Raw genomic sequence first — 21439 nt, forward strand, 5'->3', positions numbered from 1 at the left:
ATTGACAGCATATCCAGTAGTGTACAATGTGGTGGAAATGCGTGTAAAATGAATGTCATCAATGTAGGTGTCATTTGCAGCATACGTAAACCATTTTGTGCGACATCTTTTATAAACGGTCCAAACTGCAGAGATCGACCAAACTGTACACAACTAACTATGGATTGACAGTACACTCTACTGTACAATGTGGTGGAAATGCGTGTAAAATGGATGTCATAGATTTACGTGTCATTTGCAGCATACGTAAACCATTTTGTGCGACATCTGTTATAAACGGTCCAAACTGCAGAGATCGAACAAACTGTACACAACTCAACTATGGATTGACAGTACAGTACAGTACAATACACTCTACTGTACAATGTAGTACTGTATAAATGCGTGTAAAATGAATGTCATCAATGTAGGTGTCATTTGCAGCATACGTAAACCATTTTGTGCGACNATCTTTTATAAACGGTCCAAACTGCAGAGATCGACCAAACTGTACACAACTAACTATGGATTGACAGTACACTCTACTGTACAATGTGGTGGAAATGCGTGTAAAATGGATGTCATAGATTTACGTGTCATTTGCAGCATACGTAAACCATTTTGTGCGACATCTGTTATAAACGGTCCAAACTGCAGAGATCGAACAAACTGTACACAACTCAACTATGGATTGACAGTACAGTACAGTACAATACACTCTACTGTACAATGTAGTACTGTATAAATGCGTGTAAAATGAATGTCATCAATGTAGGTGTCATTTGCAGCATACGTAAACCATTTTGTGCGACATCTCTTATAAACGGTCCAAACTGTACACAACTAACTATGGATTGACAGTATATCTTCAGTTCATTTTTTTTTGATTTTTTTTTTCCATTACGTCACCATTGCACGGAAGAAGAGCGAATAGTGGCTAATTTGTCACACTATCCTGCAACGCAGCCTCTGACCGTGATTGAAGAATGGGAAATATTTTCAAGTAAACTAATAAACACAATCGGCAAAACTCAGTATTCGAATACATTTCTGGAGTAAGTTTTCAGTGCGAGAAGAACTATTCTAATAACTGTCAATAAAAAGAAGAAATTACAAATATACCAGTAATGAATAAAAACATTCAAGAAATGGCGCTACGCTATTTCTATTGTCCTAGCAATTCTTCTTCTTATACGAGCATAGCAACATACAATGTATTAGTCAGCCTACTGATTGTGAGCCACCGTAGATTACAGCAGCAATTCATTAAAACCACGATTTACGGGTAGGGCTGCAAGTTAGCCATTTGCTTACGCTGACGAAATCAGAGAACGGATAAAATGCATTCCTGACTTTGTCAAATCAACTATTGTACTTCACGAAAAAAACTACCAACTCATTGTACAATATGCAATTTTAATGATGCTGGCAATGGAACGCACAAGTAAATAGTAAAAAGACTCTGTATCGATAGGTAGTTATTGAAAGAGATTTATGTTGTCTTTCATATTTAGCAGAGATTGCATTGGCTACAATCTTTCCAAATAAAATGAATTTTACCGGTAGACTTAACTGCCTTATCAACAATGCTAAGGCTATTAATATACATAGACGAGTATAGATAGAGCCCGTATACTCACTCTTCTTGAGAGCTTCAATTAATGTACGGATAGGCCAGTTAACTCTTCACTAACATCCCATAATCGTTTAGCAGCTTCATCATCAAGAGCGTGAGGTTTCATCTTTACAGGTCGACAATCTTCAAAATAGTGACCACTAAGACCGTCTATGTCTTCAGAAACTGCAAGATGTATCGTAGTTTGAGCGCCTTCTTTTGGTGTCTTGAAAAGCATCAAAGCAAACGGATATGCAAAAGCTTTGAGGCATTTATTCATATCACGCCAGATGTCAGTCATGACGCCTCCTGGATGCAGGCAATTGACAAGAATACCGTCACTTTCCAATCGTTTTGCGAGCTCTCGCGTAAAATATACATTAGCTAATTTGCTTTGACAGTAGACGTTAAAGGCTGAAAAATTTTTCTCATTTTGAATATCATCGAAATCAAGCGATCGTACGAATGAATAGCCGTAGGAAGCTACCACCACTATACGAGCATTTTTGCTTTCTTTCATTTTATTCAATAGCAAATTTGTTAATAAAAAATGACCAAAATGATTCACTCCCATAATCATTTCTAAACCATCTTCCGTTAATTGCCTTTCAACGACTAAACCAGCATTGTTAACCAAAATATCAAGGCTTTTCTCATTTTTGTTAATATCTTCAGCAAAACTTCGAATGGATTGAAACGATGCCAAATTTAAACACTTAAACACAACATTATCATTGCCAGTAGCATGACGGATCTCTTCAGCAGCAATTTCGCCTTTGGCTTTGCTCCGACATGCGAGAATAACTCTGCCACCTCTTCTTGCAAAATCTGCAGCGGTTTCCTTGCCAATACCTGTGTTTGCTCCTGTAATGATAGCAGTCTTATTATCCAATCGAGCTCGACTACGACATACACCTCCAGCACAAGGTCTTGCCAATAAACAAACGAGACCAATGCAAGCAATAACGCCTACCACGGCAGCTGGAGCCAGCCAAGGCGCATCCATTAAATCGATCATATTATCTGTTATTTCGTAGTTGAACTTTAGTTAACTGGACAAACTATCACTAGTCCTTCACTTCTATCCTCAATGATAGCAGTATTTGCTGCGGATGCAGTATGCAGTAGTAAACAAAATGGAGAAAAATGGAAAGTGGTTAAAGTCAACGGGCGTCCACAAGGTGGCATACAAGGTAGAAATGATTAAACAACCTTGGGGAAATGCTCTTATGAAACAACTGAGTTGAGCTTTAAATTAATTAAATTACTTAATGCATACGGTATACGATACGGTACATTAAGAAGACTCCTATCACTCACTAACCAGGAACAATGTACAGAATAGTTCATAAACTGTACACGTGCCTCAGTACAATACTGTATTTAAAGGTCACAATTACACAGCAAAATTTTGCCAATTATACGTACAATATACTGTATATTAATCAATTAATAGTGGACAAATTAGTGTGATGTCCATGCTAGCTTGCACGCTAATGAACAGCGATAAATAATTATATATTATTTATTTATACATAATAGGCTATTAGTCATTGATTGTTATATCAATTGTAGAACAATAATTTATTTACATTTCAGTACTATATCTTTGAGATGCACGTACAGTATACTCGTAGCTATTAGTATTAGTATTAAAATACAAACAATTCACGATAGATCAGTTTTGCTTGACTTGGCAGTTATAAAAACTTGACATTCATACTGTACATCAAACGAATACTTCCTGTCAATGTGTATAGTTAATCGCGATACGAGTATGCGTATAATGACCTAGATATAGTAGCATACTGTATACTCAGTGAGTGTACAGTGTTGCATCGCATAGCCCACCACCACAGTATGCATAAACAAGACAAACATCATCGAAATTTAAAGAGCATATCGAAATATTAGAAGCTCTTCGCACTATTCAATGTACAATTTGAAAACATTAGTCGAGCATTATACGTCTACATGATGATACCGTCAAGCTGGACAAAATTCAATTTCTTCAATCGATGGATTGATTCAATAATTATAATCATATCAATTCATAAACCCCAAATTTTGACATTGCTGTCGATGTAATATAAGTAATACTCTATGATTTGGCATATCCATATTATAAAATACAATCAGTCGTCACCATACGAAAACACGGAGCAATATACGAGACCATGATCTTGTCTGTGATGTGTAACATAGTATGCAACCATTCGCAAACATTTGAAAACTTTCATTATGTCCGAACATTATCACACACAGTAGCACATGAAGGAAATTCGTAGAACGACAAGCGGAGAAAGGATTATCTCCAAAGCTAACCCTTGGAATCACAACATCGAAACTTAGTTCTTATTAGTTGGAACAATTGACCCAGGATGAAAATTCATTTATATCTCTAGTTGGTACATTTCGAATGTGTGCCTTGACTCTCAAATTTCTATCATTGGTAATAAGAACTACATTTCTTCTTAAAATTTTGCGTGAACCTGCATTAAATTAAATTGTTGCTTAACCCTAACCTTAATACAGTCAACATATATCATTTAAGTTATATCCTTAAATCATCTATGAAATATCTAACGCAACAATTTATTCCTAACCTCTTACGATTAGATCTTCACGATCATTGCAATAGCGAAAGCAACATTGCAGTATCAAGTCGTCATTATTATGTACCTAAAATAATTATTATCCACGTACATAAGCAATTAACCATAGAAGCTCTCATTCCGTAAAAATCTAAATCTCTTGAGCTAAATAGGTTTACAATACTTAAACATAGTAATTACTAATCTTACGGTGTTAGATGATGTATCTTCACTTCGAAAATTTAACGAGCGTAGTGCATTGCCTTTGGTTGTTAACACCGTCAAGTGACTTTTACAAATACTAAAATGTTCTTCTATAAATATCATTGCATTCCTGAACAAATAAATTTATGGATTAGCATCAATAGTTGACACTATAAAAATTTTAATATGCATAAATTCAATAGCGAAATGCAAAGCATATGTATTTGCTTACTTAGCCATTTCACTGGCTTTACTCGAATGGCTTGTATCTGAAGAACTATCTTCACCTTTTAATAGCCCGCTTAGTTCGTTAATTACTATATTCGTGCATCATAAATAACATCGTTAATTTGCATCTACTTCGTGTTATTGTTATATTCCCTAACGAATAACTTCCGTATATGATACTGGTTCTTAGTTATAACTATTCATGAAACAAACCTACTAGAGGAACAACGATATGAAATTTCTTCTGGGTGATATAATTACCAATCAAGTCAACTCGATCAATTAAGGTATTGGTATCAATTACTAAATATTTAGGGATAACTTCCAATTCGATATCTTCTAGGTTTAGCTGGCGATCCACTACGGCCTAGAGTGAATAAACATAAATCCAATTAAGTCACATCTTCCAATAAGCTGATGGGCACAAGCATTGTTGATGCTATCGGTATCAAAAGAAGAAGTAGTTTTTGTAACTTTCTTAATGTTATCTTACTTTGACAGTTTCTTGCATTTCTTGTTGTTTCGCCATTTTATTAGAGAGCTCGTCTTTTCGAGCCTAAAGTAACATAATCGGCGCATTTAGTATATTGTAAGGTTTATGTGAAGGCTAAAATTCGATAACGTCAAAATAAATGTTTAACAGAAACCTTCAGTAGTTCAAAATTTTCATCCTGCACATCGGTAATTGCAAGACTTTTCAGGAAAAATAAAATAGGGATATTAGTTTCAGAGACTAAATCATCCAATTACGAAAATAATCAGAAATGCTAACGCATTAAATCTCATACTCTTGGAGAATATTAAAGTGATCCGCTTCATTTTCGCTATCTTCACTGCATACGCCTTCCACAATGATATCGTCCGATTCCTAAATTATCAATGAAATCAAGCACATCAGAATTTATCTCAACAATAGTTATTGACCATGACCTTAACATCAAGTTATTTTAATCGATGAAAATTATCTGATTGTTCCTAAAAGTGATATCAAAGGGCATTACACATTCTGAATTATGATCTGCACTAGCCACAGGCAGTTCTGATGGCATTTCTTGAATTGGCATGGAGTGAATCGACTCATTAACACCAAAACTACCATCTTCATAATTGATCGGAAGACTTGAAAGTGACACCAACGACTTGCCAAATTCATTTAAAAACAATCTCCTCACAGCTGTCATATATTCTTTCTATAGGTGTAGAATATTGCCAATGGTTAAAACAATTTCTTAAACTTTAAAATAAACTTGCGTTAATAATATTCTTCAATGCATCTCAATTTACTTCGTCACTAGGCTGAGGTATTGCAAATAACAAGCTAAAATTCTCTCGATTATGAAAAGGACCAAATCCTTGAATGTGTTGATCTTCCCAAAGCAAAAGAGCTTCTTTACCTTAACAAGTTGTAGGTAGACGGAATGTTTACTAAATTATTATTAAGCAATTTATATTTGCATTGATGGAATATATAAAATTTTACGTACCGTCATCACACTCCACTGGTTTTACTAATGGAAGTGAATTGAGTATATTTAACAAATCAGTAATGTTCTTCCATGTTGTCATGCTGGAAATAGGATACTAGGTCAGTGTTGAGAATCGCTTAAAATTACTTGTAAATTTGCAATACCTTAACTTGGGAGTCCATTCGTCTATTTCACACCATAGCCATAAACACCAAACTTTAATAGCAGGCAGCACAGTAGTTATGCGAGACTGCCAATTATCATTCTGGCTCCGAATGGTCTCGCTTAACCAAGCAGTGAGTTGATTAAAAATTTCATTACCAAAGCTAAATGCGTCGCTTGCTAAAATCGTATCTAAATATTGCAGAGATGCAAAAGCTTCATCATAAACAGAAATGTAGCTATTTTATTCTAAGTAGAGCTATAAAGGATAAATAATACATTAATCGCCGAACCTCTGCAATTTTCAATCGAGAATATATTTATGAGAGTAACTTGTAAAATAACCATTGCATCATCTAGAACTAAAGATTCCTTGGAGGAACTTCTTAATAGCTGTTGCAGTTCTTTCACAATTTCTTTTGATAGTTCATGAAAAGATTCCATGCTATAAAGTTAAAAAAATATATATAACTTAAGGCTCTAGATATTAAAAATACTTTGCAATAGAATAAATTGAAATAGGTGATTACTTGATTTTTGTGAAGAGTTTTCCATGAATATGAATAAAATCAGCTATAAATAACTTATACAACTAAATCGCGGGAAATAGGTTAAAAATTTTTTAAAAGTTGAAATGCTTGAATTTTTATGTAAATGTAATAGAAATACCTGCTGCGGAGAGCCAAGTATAATTTCTTTATTGTCTGTTGTATCCAATTTTTTGGATTGTTCGGCTGCTTCATATGAACTGTACCAAGTTTCCTGTCTAGTTTTGGTAAACTGCTTATTATTATAATTAGCGGTAGCTTCTTGTCTAGAGTCGTCATTGTAACGATGATATTTTCCTATAGATTGATGTTCCCTTTTATTGCCTTTCTTTTGATGCTTTTTTCCATTTGATAGCTTATTTCTGTAATATTCCGCCTGTGGTAAAGTAATCCAAGAGTTACTTACGAAGATAAAGGAAAGTATGTGTCTGAGCTATAGTTGAAGGTGGAATAAAATGCAAAGTCAAATACAATCTATACCTTTTTTCTTGCTTGCTCGAATAAGGAAGGTAAACTTTCTCTAGCAGTAAGAATTGGATTACTTGCTAGCAGGCTTCGCATATAGTAATATACACTATCAAGCTGGCGTTTCTATTAATTATCATATCGATTAATTAATGATTACTATAAAACAGTACTTGAATTACCATACTATATTCTTAGGTGAAGTTAATAGCAGGTATAGTCTTGGCAATTATTATAAAAGAGAAATAGTTCTTGCTTAAAATAAGGTATACTGTAATTAGGATATCGACAAAATATTCTATTACCAAAATAAATGGTAAAGATAACAAGTTAACATTATTAGTTTTATATAACGGATTTTTTGAATATCTTACGGCGTAAATAGCGATAACTGCTAATTGATTATAAACTTTTCCATTTTTTGGTAGTAAAACTTGAGCTTTCAAATAGTACCTAGAAGTATAGATATATATCGTAGATTAATTTTTATTTTAAGCTATACCTCTTAAGCATACAAATAGTTAATATGTTACACTTTATATGTTCGGTTAAGACATAAGGAAGAAGAGTTGAAAAGCTCACCTTCTGGCAACACCGTAATTACATGAATCTTGAATTTGTTCTTGGTACCTAGCCAGGTCACCAAGTGCGATATAACATCGATGACAACTGACCAGAGCTAATTTTTGTTTCTATAATAACAGTTTCCCAATATAATGCTATTTAACAATCATCTTTTTATTACCGAAGTAAACTATAGCATACAGTCAGTCAAATAATGTCGATATGACAATTACTGAATTAGATAGAGCATAATACCTTTCGCTTGATATAGGCAATCCTGTTGGAATTTTTTAAAAAGTCTTCAATATCAATACCATATTTTTCCTGAATTTGTTTGATTAACGATAAGTAGAAGGATACCGCATCATCAATAATACGTTGAAGAGCCGTTTTACGGGTGTCTGTAGGATTTTCTTGATTGATGAGCTCATCGTCTATATCGTCAAGAAAATATTATGTAAGTAAGTATGATTTGTATGGTAATTTGTAATTATCGACATAATCGAGATAAATGTTATGCATTTACTTTACGGGTAAAGAATTATAATAAAATGACTAGCATCTCTAAATCAAAACTTTTCATATGGACAATTTTGACGCAGTAATTATAATTATCTAGTTTACTATATACTATACTGTACTTAATTATAATTAGATCTTAATTTTTAAGTAATCGACTTCCTACTTATACAAACTATCTCATAAGGTACTCAATGTCAAAGTATACGTACATTGTATCTTGATATCAAAGTTCAATACAACACGTACCATCATACTGTAATAATGTGTTTATACATAAGTTATAATACATGAATACTACACTGTGTAGTGTACAGTAGATAATATTTAACCTTAAGTATTGTTAAACAGACTTGCAGACCTGATATTAAGCGAAATGAATATTTGTGATCTACCTGAAAATTTTGGCCGCTCATCTTTTCGGAATCTTTCGATAACTTGATAAAATGCATGCTTCCACAATGCAGATTCAACATTTCGCGATTCAGCGAGCTGGATATCGCTTAAAATTGCTTCCATATAGCATTTTCGTAAATTCTCACTGTGTGATAAAGCATAAGTACAATCATCATTTTTGTAATCAAACCAATCAATTTGTTACCAAACACGTCAGTCTTACTGCATGTTATAACTGTCATTTTAAGAAGTTAACATTTTATAGCTCAAGTTAGGCGCAGAACTTTTCCACTTTAACGTAGTGTAAATTATACCATATATCGGTAGTCATAAATCAATACGACTTTGATTTAATGAGGTGTACCTCATATCGAACTATCGATACTTTATGATAAGATAAACCACTGCGAGGACAAGTAGAACAGTAGTTTCCTATTCGGCTATTTCAGAATAAATGTTGATCAAATGATATTATGAAGAATAGCTGTGTAGTGGAATGAATATGTGGACATGATCTACCAACATGATAGTCCACATTTACTGTACAGTACAATGTACATCCAAAGGCAATTTTCATCTCCAGGAGGATATATGAGTCATTTTGCAGGTATAAAGGATATAAGGATAAGTATACGTAGCAGATGTAGAAATGCGACTGTAAAATAGCTTGTATACTACTTGACAATCTCTAGTGTTAGTGGGAGGCTTCAATTTGCTATGATTAACTTCAATAATCTCCATTTACTGTATATATCCAAATATTATTTTGATCTGCATGGCAATGCGTGAATTATTTTGAAGGTATAAGGATGATAAGCATACATAGTAAACAGCAGAACGGTACTGTATATCAGCTTGTCTATTACAATCTCTAGCCGTAGTGAGAGGCTTCAATTTGCTATGATTAACTTCAATAGTCTCCATTTACTGTACAGTATATCCAAATATCATTTTGATCTGCATGGCAATGCATGAATTATTTTGAAGGTATAAGGAGGATAAACATACATAGTAAACAGCAGGACAGTACTGTATAACAGTTTGTCTATTACAATCTCTAGCAGTAATGGGAGGCTTCCATTTGCTATGATTGACTGAAGGAGAATGAACTTGCTTGCATTCCTGCGACAGCCAGCCTACATACAGTACATTCTTTGCTCGTATCAGTCGTACAAGCAACATTTCAATACTAATAAAAGAGAAATAAACTACTAATCAAGGCATGATACCTATAACGGAATATAGATTGGAAGCTGTTATTGGTCTGTCGCCTTGGTAATAGCTTGCTTAGTTGCTTTTCAATTTGATAAGCTTGATCCATGAAAGTTGTGACACTCGTTGGAACCATTTCTGTCACTTGGCCACGGTTGGTATCCTTCCAGTTCTCCTTTACTCTTGGCTGCTGACGTTTTTGCACATTGGCATGGTGTTTTCCAGGTGTTTGTTGATTGAACTGAGAATTTGCAGGTAACTTAATCATGCCTCTGGATGTGGTGTCTTGAAACGTCGTCATCTTTGCCGATGGTGGTCTTGAAGTGTTGATCGATTGAGTGATTTCGGATTCTTGTTTACTGTCCTGTACTGTACAGCCGTACTACCGACTGAGACTCCAGAGTACAGTACATACTGTATACAGTACTATACCGTCCCATACAGTATAGTACTGTACAGTGTACAGTACTATACTGTACAGTGTACAGTACTATACTGTACACGTACAGTACGTCGTACAGTACTGTAGAAAGTCGATTTGTGATTACGTGTACTGTACACTGATATACTGTACTGTACTGTCAATCCATAGTTAGTTGTGTCCAGTTGGTTCGATCTCTGCAGTTTGGACCGTTTATAAGAGATATCGCACAAAATGGTTTACGTATTGTGCAAATGACACGTAAATCTATGACATCCATTTTACACGCACTTCCACTACATTGTACTGTAGAGTGTACAGTACTGTACTGTACTGTACAGTACAGTACTGTACACATTGTCCAATCCAGTACAGTGTACAGTGTACAGTACTAGAATTGGTAATTGTACTGTACACTGTGTCCAATCCAGTGCAGTGTACAGTACAGTACTGTACTGTACTGTACTGTATGTCTGATCCAGTACAGTGTACAGTTTACAGTACTGGAATTGATAACTGTACTGTACTGTACACTGTGTCTAATGGAGTACAGTGTACAGTTTACAGTACTGGAATTGGTAACTGTACTGTACTGTACTGTACTGTACACTGTGTCCAATCCAGTACAGTGTACAGTACTGTACAGGTCTGGAATTGATGACTGTACAGTACTGTACACTCTACAGTCTAGTATTTGTTTTCGACTTTCGACTTTACACTCACTATACACTGTACGACTGTGCTACCTAAAACATACAGTACTGTACAGTAGTCTACTACAGTACAATACTTTCGACTGGCCCATTCATTTTGTCTAATGAAGAAACAAATGTTTTCGAATTTCGAAATCGAGGCCAACTTCGGCGATTGACCCAAAACTACAGTCCATACTGTATTGTACAATATACAGTACGTACTGTACTGTGAGCTACAGTACTGTCTTTGTTCTGTTGAACTACAGTACAGTATACTGTAGTACTGTACTGTACTGTCAGCATGGGTACTGGTACTGTAACGTTCCGTACTGAACCACTGAACAAACCACTGCATATTATTACTGACAGTCGGCTGGAATAAAGTTCAGTACATCAAAGACTTGCCAGTGAAAAAAAAATTTGTTGTCAAGCAATCATTTCCTAGATTATCATTATTGGCGTTGATCATGAACTATCTCTACCTCAACAAGTGGAAATTACAGTGATGATCTTGGATATTATCTTTACTTGGCAATGAAAAGTAATCTAGTAGACTTTTACCACAGTGAAAGCACCCATTACTGTAGAATATCCTTCTTGTTTGCAGGAGAATTGGCTTCTTTGTCACCTCTTTCACTGTACTGTAGTGTACAGAAAGGAGGGACAGCAAGTAGACTTTAGTACTTAGCTATCATACAATAGTTTGGTAGTATTACATCATGGAACAACTCGTTGGAGATTACCAATATAGTCAAACTGATTTACTGGGTCATGGCGCATTTGCTGTTGTCTTCAAAGGTTATCATCGTAAAGTAAGTCCATGACTACAGCAGCTTTCATTGCAGCAGTACAGTATGTACCAATTGACTCACTTACTCTACTAGGATAAGCGTAGGACATGTTTGGTCTTGCGTGTAAATACTTGAAGGGCTGTTGTTGTTTTTATTAATTGTTGTTCAATCTGCTGCTGCTCATCTTGGTGAATGAAATGTGCTTTATTCTTTGTAGTCCATGTACAGTAATGGTTACTCGTAATACGAGTGGTAGGCAATATTAGAAATGTTGTCTACAATACTCTAGCACAATCAGGACCCTTTCTCTAGAAATACTGTTCTTGTTCGACGAGTATTTACAGCGACTGAACGTCAACGTCAATTGATACAATGTGCTCGTATGTTGATAACAGTTAATATAAAATGCAATCAGTTGTCCAACTGTCGCTCCTTCCACCACGTAGAGTCTACCATTCCAGTTTTACCTAAACTTGCTTGAATAACTCGTGTTAGGATGCTGCAAAGAAAAAGTATATTGTACTACGTATTTTCTCTTTAATTTCCCTTATTCCAATTTTTAAACATGACTCTATCATCGTTCTATTACTAATCGTCTCAATAATCATACCATAATTGTTGCTATCAAATCTGCTATCATTGCCATGACGCGTATAAAATTCTATTGAAAATCAGTACCGGTGTTGAACTAGGAAACTTGAAAATATCTATTACTAATAGACTCGATCATCAGACGTTCCATGGACTTACAATACGCATAGACACGTACTGTGCTTTCTCATCGATGATATACAATCCACTGACAAGATGGATACGACACAATAAAATTTCTATTGCTATCTCGCTACCTTGTATGTTATGATCAAGGTTGTTTCATGTTAGCGAAATAGAAAGAAATAAAATTGGTGTAATAAATACTCTTAGTATCATTATCTAGTCCATGCTATTGTATAAAGGTTTGACTAAATACTTTCTTGACCACAAAAATAAATAGAATTGTCAACATAATTAGCAATAATGTCTGTATCTAGTACTCGCTACTGTACAAAATCCTGACAAATACTTTTTTTACTGACATCATCTGCCTATTAGTTAGCGGTTTATACAGTATTTTATTACCAATATTTAGTACCACTTTAATGTGACGGCATGATATTGGACGAACAGTAGCTGGCCAATCACTCATAAATCAACAAATGACTACTATAACATTTAGAGCAGATTACTATATATTTACTGTACATTTCTTAATCATAGTGAACATCGAAATAGACAATATCAGCAATGCTATATCTATCTTGATTAGTAATCAAATAACTATTACTGAAATGCCCTTGAGGCTTAAAAGAGAGTATATAACACTTGTATTGATTGAAAAATAACTTGTATCCTTGCTTCTTTGTATCTTGGATATGACGTAACAGAATCACTCCTTGAAAGTCGCTATTAAACGAATTGGTAAAAAGAACTTGATGAAGAACAAAAAATTACTAGCTAAAGAAATTGCTATATTAAAGGTACTGTTCGAAAACATGCGTGATTTGCGCTATCTACTATATTACTACTTATTGATTAAATATGCGTACGTAATGTTTGTCGTAGCAAAAAATGGATTAAATTATAATCATTGCTTGCTATGAAATAATATCAGAATCAGTAACTTAGTTGTATAGCTTTATACGTATGAGACATCAACAAATAAAAATAATAACACATCAAGTAATTGATCTCCCTTCTATATGTTAAAATACATACCCAGTTGCCAAGTGCAGCTGATTTTTTATATGAATGGACTTGTAGGTGATAAAATCATTGTAACAAGGCTTGTAGTCCCTTCCGGATATTAGATATCGTCAATATTTTCAATACAAACTTTTTTTAACCTTTGATGAACTATTTTATAGCTTTTACAGTTATAGGAAACATTGTATGGCTTTTAATCAATATCATCTTGATGATACTCTTATTCATTTTTTTCTTATTAATTATATGGCATCAGCAATTAGAGCATGACAACATCGTTGCCCTCTATGATTGTGTGGTAAGGAGTTAGTGTTCTTATTCTTAATTAAATAAAAATCATGTAACGTTTAAAAGAATTTCTTTCCGTACTAGACTGCAGTTTATAATGTTTAGTCAAGCGATATTGATATTTATCGTAGTATCTATGATATAGGAATTGGTATACAATTGTATTGATTGCTTTTGTATTATTTTACAGGAAACATTTACCGATATTAATTTAGTAATGGAGGTAATTATAAGTATTAATGCAATGTAATGCTTCCATACACTACATTTTAACTAGCCGGAATATATAGACTTTATACATCACATTCTATATCCTATAATTCGATCTTTTACAGTTTTGTAATGGTGGAGATCTATCGGATTACTTACAAGGTATGAGATAATAATCTATGCTTTCCTATATACATACGTAACCACAACTTTAATCTTTACTGCTCTTCGTTAGAGTAGGTTTTCTTACTAATACATGAACACTAATTTACTTCGTGAAACAACTAGATAAAGGGACGCTCAGTGAAGAAACCATTAGAACATTCCTTAAGCAAATAGGTCTGTATTCAATCAATAATACAGATATCGAATATACTTGTACACTAGCTGTAGTATTGTCATATTTCTGATTGTCTAAGACACATTGATTTTAAATGTCTTAAAATTATATATTACTGGCTAAAAAGTAAATTTTCAAATTGAATAACAGCATCTGCCATGAGGATTCTCCACTCGAAAGGCATCATTCATAGAGATTTGAAACCACAAAACCTATTACTGTGTTATAATGTCAAAAACCCTACCCCATCTGACATTAAAATTAAAATAGGTAGATATCTTGTAACACTACATTCTACTTCCACTTGAATATATAACAGTACTGTATAAAGTAGCATTCTACGCTTGTACCGGTATTATTACAATAAATCTAAAATAAAATGAATTTTAATAAAATATTACTGACTAATTAGATATGTTGAAATATTTTTTATTTTAACAGCGGACTTTGGCTTTGCAAGGATTTTACCGGAGAACACGATGGCTGCAACAATATGTGGCTCTCCCCTCTACATGGTAATACAGTAGTTTGCAGTACTGTCAATAATATGTAATTTAAATGATTTTCATATTATGATCTTGAATCGTTTCGATAAATTTTCAGGCTCCGGAAGTCTTTAATAATGGCAGCTATGACAGTAAAGCAGATTTATGGAGTATTGGTGCCATTGTATATCAATGTTTAACTGGAAAAGCACCATTTACAGTTAGGACTAGTTTACTTTTTGCAATTATAACACAATTTACAGCATTCTTAAATAAGATGCTTATCAAGGATAGTAACAACTTCTATTTTAACTTATAGGCATCGAATCCACAGAAATTGAGAAATTTTTATGTTAATAGTACCGAATTAATACCAAAGTTAGCATTCTACATTAGCTTACAAATGCTATAAGAACTTTATTTTGTTAGGATATGCAGCATTAACCTATTAATCTATGTTATGATTCCTTAACATAAGTATTAATTATTTTTTTAACATTAGCATTCCAAACTATGCATCTAAAGAAATTTCTGATTTGATTTTAAAATTATTGAAGAAGAATCCTCGTGAGCGAATGTCTTATGGTAAATATAGCCGTAACTTGTAAATGAAGCTGTACTATTGATCATATTGATTTAAATCGCTATATATTTGTTGCTAGACAAATTGCACAATTGAATTTCGTAGTGTCTTTCAATATCAAACTTACTTAAAATGAGGTTCAAAATTTTTTGCTAGACGAATTCTTTCAACACAGATTTTTACAAAAGAAGCAAAGAAAGCCATGTAATTACTATCTGCCTTAATAATCTTAGTGACTACTTTAGAAAGTTCGTATTACTAAACGTAGACTTTTCTATTATAACTAGCTGTTCCTGTGCCAGTACCGATACCGCCGGCTAGTCGCTATTCCTCAAATGATGAAGAAATAGAAGAGAAAATCAGTGTTAAGGTTTTTAAAGCTTTCATTTTTATTACGATTTCTCATTCAATTAAAACTTCAACATTACGAAAGATCCTTTTTTTTCACTTACAGTCATCTGCATTAGACAAACAAATAGAGCGATTGACAAGGGACAAACCTACCATCGTTGATGCATTTCGGGAAGACGATGCAAATATATTTCCTATGCAAGGTCTTTTAGAAATAAATTTTTTCGATTCGTAAACAAAATTATGCTTAGATTATTAACCCGTGATATCGTACTTGTGTCAACAGCTACTGTCGCGGGTTTTTTAATAGTCATATATTCATGGTGTTAAATTATAATCTTGTAATAGATGAAGGGAAAGTTGACGAATACAGAGATTGGTCTAAGAAATCATCTGCCTGTGGAAGCGATGTAAGGCCGTCTGATTCTTTTCACTATGCCAATTATGATCTAGGAATATTCTATCAGTTATCTATAGACTTACCTTACTATTATCTTAATTATATTATTGAATTTCATAATCTGTTATCAAGGAGTTTGTCCTGGTTCCTACAGACAAAGGGAAAGGTAGCGTTAGTTATATTTTGCATTAATTACAATCAACTATAATCATAATCATCCGGAATGCCTTTGTTTTTTATTTCGGAAATGTAGCAGTGGAAATACGTTCAATGGATAAGCATCGATCAGAATTCGTTAGCAAAGATACTGCTAAGCACAGCTCTTCCTCGATATCGCCGCCTAACTTGTTCCAGGATGCTGAGGATGACGTCGATATTTCCCGTACTAGAGGAGAAGCAACATCTGAAACTCCTCCAGGAGTCAAAGCAATAATTACTGGGCAAACGCCGCCTAATTATGCTAATAGCAATATCAATTTCATGCAAGCAATTGCTTCAAAATCTTCGTCGCCAAATATTCGTAGGCCTTTTAAGCCGGATGTTCCTCTTATTGAGGAAGGCGTTGATACAACGATTGATAAGCCTGATATCCCTTCAGATGGCCATGACTCAATTGATTCATCGTTCTCGCTAACTAAAACTAGGCCGTTATTTGCCAAAAATACAGATAACAATATTGGAATTTTTAGACCAAACAAATATGTTTATTCTCGAGGTTATACGAAAGTTGGCTCTTTTCCAACATTGACTGCTCCTATTGCCAGCCCACCAAGAATCTCCTGGTTAAAGGATGGTTTAAGAGATCACATTCTAGATGGTGGAGAGAGGAGAGACATTGATACTGGTATGTAAGAATTTTTTCGTCACATAATTTTATAATTTGCGATTTATCGATTAACACTATCAAAATTTGCTCGAATTACTACTTCATACGATAAGGTACATCGCCTCCGTATCTAGATAGTCCTATATCATTTATAGCACCGCCATTGTCACAAGATATCCCTTCTGAGGTAAGGCTAGCGAAATTCACCTCCTTTTATTACGATTAGCCTTTAATTGATAATTAAATTGCTGATTAGGTATAAACTTAAAAAATATTTTAATTGGCATTAAACGTGTAATGATTATAGTTGGAACCCGAATCGTTAAATTGGTTAAAATCCAGGTTAGAACTGGTTAATTCTCTTCAAGATACCGCTAGAAGACGTGGTGCACCTCTTGATGTCCAAACGGATTCTATTTACCAAATGCAGGTAAAGCTGTACAACTGATGATATGGATAATTGTAGCAGCTAACTGAGGCATTTTATGTGTACTTTAGAAGTCTAAAATTGGAGTTATGGATCAAATAGGACATGCGAACAGACACTATCGGTATTGAATTTATAGTTGTAGTAGTTGATACTTCAGAAGTAAATAACCATTTGCTCAATGTTGTAACTTAGTTATGCAGAGCAATTAGCATTGTACCTTAAAGCGTTAAGAATCGCGGGTGAATCTCTCTTGGTGGTACGCACTCAACTGCAGCAAGACCGTGATGTTCAGACGTCAAATTCGTATATGATATGTAATAACGATAGTTGATGTGAAACTGTATTAATAATATGCTCATTTAGTACCCTATATTATTTTATTAATATCTTACACTGTCATTGATTGATAGTATTAGGCAAATTATTAGAAAAATTTACAAGATGTTGGAAAAAAGCATCTCAGTTGTATGAAAATTTAAAATGTACATCCGTTAACGATATCCCAAAGGTAATAACGTTTCTTGTTGATTCAAGCTTGTGTACTGACGATATTCTTTAAGCAATAATTTTAATGAACATTTCAGATTCAGGCAAATGAAATTATCTATGAGCGTGCTCTAAATCTAGTAAGATTATAACTGGGTAGCTTTACGGCTTCATTTAACTGTGTTAGTCGATTTACTCACTTGCATAACTTTTTTCCATGCTTTAGTGTCAAACTGCAGCAACAGATGAAATACTTGGTAATGTCTCTCAGGTAATTGTACGCCTGCTTAATATTTAAGTGGGAAATATTTAAAATTAGTTTTGTATAATGTACTTATTATATTTTGCGTTTATTGTATACATTTAGGCATTAAAACGCTATTATACGGCTAAGCTGCTAATTACCAATCTTCGTGAAGACCCATTAACCGATGAAGAGGATGCAGAAAATCTTCGCAATTGTATCCTTCAGATGACTACATTACTTAATAGTTATAAACCTTAGGGATATATATATTCTAAAAATTGAAGTACAATTAATAAAATTGAATAGGTTTTTAAATAATTAATCAGAAGGTTCTTCGTTATTGTCTTTAACAATATTTAATAGTTATTATGTCTTTGGATAGAAGAATCAGTTACATGGAAGGAAGACAAACTTATCCTGTATATCCGGACGAGAGACACTGAATCACCTATTCGAAATCGACTGCTTTGTATTATAATCTGTTACAATAGACCTTATTGTATCAAATAATGCAATTTAGTACAAGTTCGGCAATGGTTAAGTAGTTTATATGGCACTCGAGACCCACTTGTATGATACTGCCCTCTCACATTTCTAAAGATTCAGCTCAATGCCCCTGTATCATAATCATCGAAATCATAACAGATCTGAATGGAATGCTAATCATTCAGGTTTGTTTAAGACCTTAATATTTCTACCATTGATAAAAGTTTGCATTTTCTATTACAATTATCATATACTTTAGTTGAATATTGATAAAATAGAAATTGGCTACCGTAATAGGCGTCGTCATATTGCAATTATAAACTTTAATCTCCTTTACCTGGCGTATTCTTAGTAATAGTATATTATGATTATACTTATTTATTAATCTATTTATACAATGCTTACGTTGCTGATAACCTGCATATTTTGCATACTGTAAACATTGTACTAAACTGTATTCTTTATAAATGAACATAAAATCTTGATATATGTCAGCCATGAAAAATTATATTTCTTAGTTGTATGCAGAAAGAAAATATATGAGTGAATACACATGAGTGAGCTAATTATATAATAATTAGATCATAACAGTTATTATGGTATTGTTATTTTTATTATGGTGCTGTTCATAAAATGGTAAATGGCATGGCATACCGATGATTTGATTAAATTAATTGATTTTTAAAATGCTTTGTATAATTTTAATGATCAATCCAGTCAATGTTAAATACCTTCTTAATAATTGAATTGTTTAGCTAATAAAAGTAAAATTCTATGATGGCAGATGTACCGGCATCGCTAAATTTGTTTTACTATTTACTTAATCATCACTTCTACACTCGGGAAGATTTATATTTGATACGTTATCCCGTAAAGTAATTTTACCCGCCTTTAGATGCTGTCGTAGTATCATTAGCTAACTGACGTATAGTGCTATTTGAAAGATCAACATAAGATGCAAACTTAGCTAGCTCGGCCCTCGCAAATGAAATTGCATACATCGCGCGATGATAGTCATTAAGTATAAATTTTTCTCGCTAATCTTATAACTTTTCATTTAATTAATTATCAGTTTCGCAGACAGCCTTTCTGCTGTAAAGTAAGACATCTAGTCGTGTCGACTAATTTATGATTAAAATTATTCAGCCACGACCATTAAATCGAGTGAACATGCTCGAATTAAATTTTGTGATGAGAACAAAAATTTACAATATTTGCAATAGTTTACTTTTCAATGTGTGCAATTTATATTTCTGAATAAATTTTATTAGAATCATGTGAGCATATAGGTTATAAATTTACTTAAATTATTACATTTCCGCAACTTCGTAAAATGAATATTTTGCTACATATTAATCTACTGTGGATCGTAGGTATCCATTCGCAGCCAATGTTTTTTTCCACAAGTTACACTGAAATGAAATATTGCTATAAAAGACCTATTTCCTTAATTTTATTGAATGTACTGGTAGGTTATCGTGATTTAAACAAGGCTAGAAACGATTATCACTTAATATACTACCTAATACAGTATACTGAGTTCTTAATACTTTGCTACCGATCCCTGTAACCTACCTAGCACAGTAATAAATCTGTTCCTACCAATTAATGAGAAAAATGTACTATAGCAAACTATAGCACAGATGGTATACTTATTTAGGTAAATAATGCTCATGAATTAATTCATTAATTTATAATAGGAGGCAGAATATCGATTTCAAGCATCAGTACAATGCAATGCCTAACTTAAGCCTTAAATGGTGGATTCAATTCGTATACATAATGCACAACAAAAGAATCGATATTTATCCTTGGCCATGGAATATAGAGTTTAATTAAATATATTTAGAGATGCAATATCTGATTTATGCCTAAAAAGACAATATCTGATTTATATAAAATATACTAAAACGGAAGAATTAGTTAATTGCCGGGAACTATTACGGCACCTGGGTATATAAGAGAACATATACCATTGCAATCTTGTGGCTACTACATTATGCAATTAATTCAAATTGAAATCAAGCCATATACCGATTAGCAGATAAACTTAGAAGTATTTATTAGATTTTGTGTTAATATTTTTGATGATTACAGTGACCATGATAATAATTATGTTACATAATTTACTTATTCATGCGTTCTCAAACCAATTGACACAATTTACAGGGGAAAAAAATCGCTAGATTTGTGATGGTATCGCAAGATAAACATCGCTTATTGTATTTCATCTAACATAAATCACCATCTATGGTATAGGATATCTATTGATCTATTGTGCAAAATTTTTAAATTTGCACTACTCGATATAAGAGAATAATAACAAAAATAATAACAACTGCGATTGATACATTATAGTCTCTTACTTGAAGATTACATTGAAATTATTGGAAAGATCTTGCGTCGGCCAAACTTACAGGAAAGACTGGAAACAATTTCAAAATCACTAATAATGCATGTCTGCATCGTTATTTGATTTTGTAACAGTATCAGTAATAAGAATTTTTAGTACCAACAACAAACATCTGAACCTCTCAAAATCCGTTCATAAATAATAGCTAAAGTGGAACTGACTATTTGCCCTACAGAGCAGTACGTAACTACAAACCAGCTATTATCTGTTATAGGTATTGTCGCCTTATAAATTATCAAGTTATACACGATAGTTAACAATTTAGCAATTTGTTTGCTAATGATATATGTAG

General features: G+C 33.4%; 3 protein-coding genes across 3 annotated transcripts; 1 reads left to right on the forward strand and 2 right to left on the reverse strand.

The window, feature by feature from the left end:
• Nucleotides 1-1637: 1637 nt before the first annotated feature.
• Nucleotides 1638-2600, reverse strand: TRIADDRAFT_50666 (uncharacterized protein; the record flags this gene model as incomplete). Its single annotated transcript, XM_002115317.1, has 1 exon — nt 1638-2600. The coding sequence occupies one exon, from the start codon at nt 2598-2600 to the stop codon at nt 1638-1640; it is 963 nt and encodes a 320-aa protein (XP_002115353.1).
• Nucleotides 2601-4195: 1595 nt separating this feature from the next.
• TRIADDRAFT_59186 (uncharacterized protein) lies at nt 4196-10253 on the reverse strand (the record flags this gene model as incomplete). The annotated part of the gene is made up of 19 exons (XM_002115318.1): nt 4196-4276; nt 4399-4522; nt 4625-4709; nt 4834-4987; nt 5114-5176; nt 5268-5313; nt 5409-5488; nt 5905-6014; nt 6105-6187; nt 6251-6440; nt 6542-6693; nt 6779-6840; nt 6918-7172; nt 7277-7387; nt 7636-7714; nt 7844-7953; nt 8081-8259; nt 8740-8885; nt 9970-10253. 19 exons carry the CDS (start codon nt 10251-10253, stop codon nt 4196-4198), a joined length of 2394 nt encoding a protein of 797 aa, XP_002115354.1.
• A 3966-nt stretch (nt 10254-14219) lies between these two features.
• On the forward strand, nt 14220-15533 carry TRIADDRAFT_29099 (uncharacterized protein; the record flags this gene model as incomplete). The annotated part of the gene is made up of 7 exons (XM_002115187.1): nt 14220-14262; nt 14389-14439; nt 14591-14710; nt 14882-14955; nt 15044-15145; nt 15245-15303; nt 15428-15533. Coding segments are annotated over 7 exons (555 nt in total), but the record flags the coding sequence as incomplete, so codon positions are not given.
• Between the last annotated feature and the right edge of the window lie 5906 nt (nt 15534-21439).

This window comes from Trichoplax adhaerens, genomic scaffold (genome assembly GCF_000150275.1).
Source record: "Trichoplax adhaerens TRIADscaffold_10 genomic scaffold, whole genome shotgun sequence".
NCBI lineage: Eukaryota > Metazoa > Placozoa > Uniplacotomia > Trichoplacea > Trichoplacidae > Trichoplax > Trichoplax adhaerens.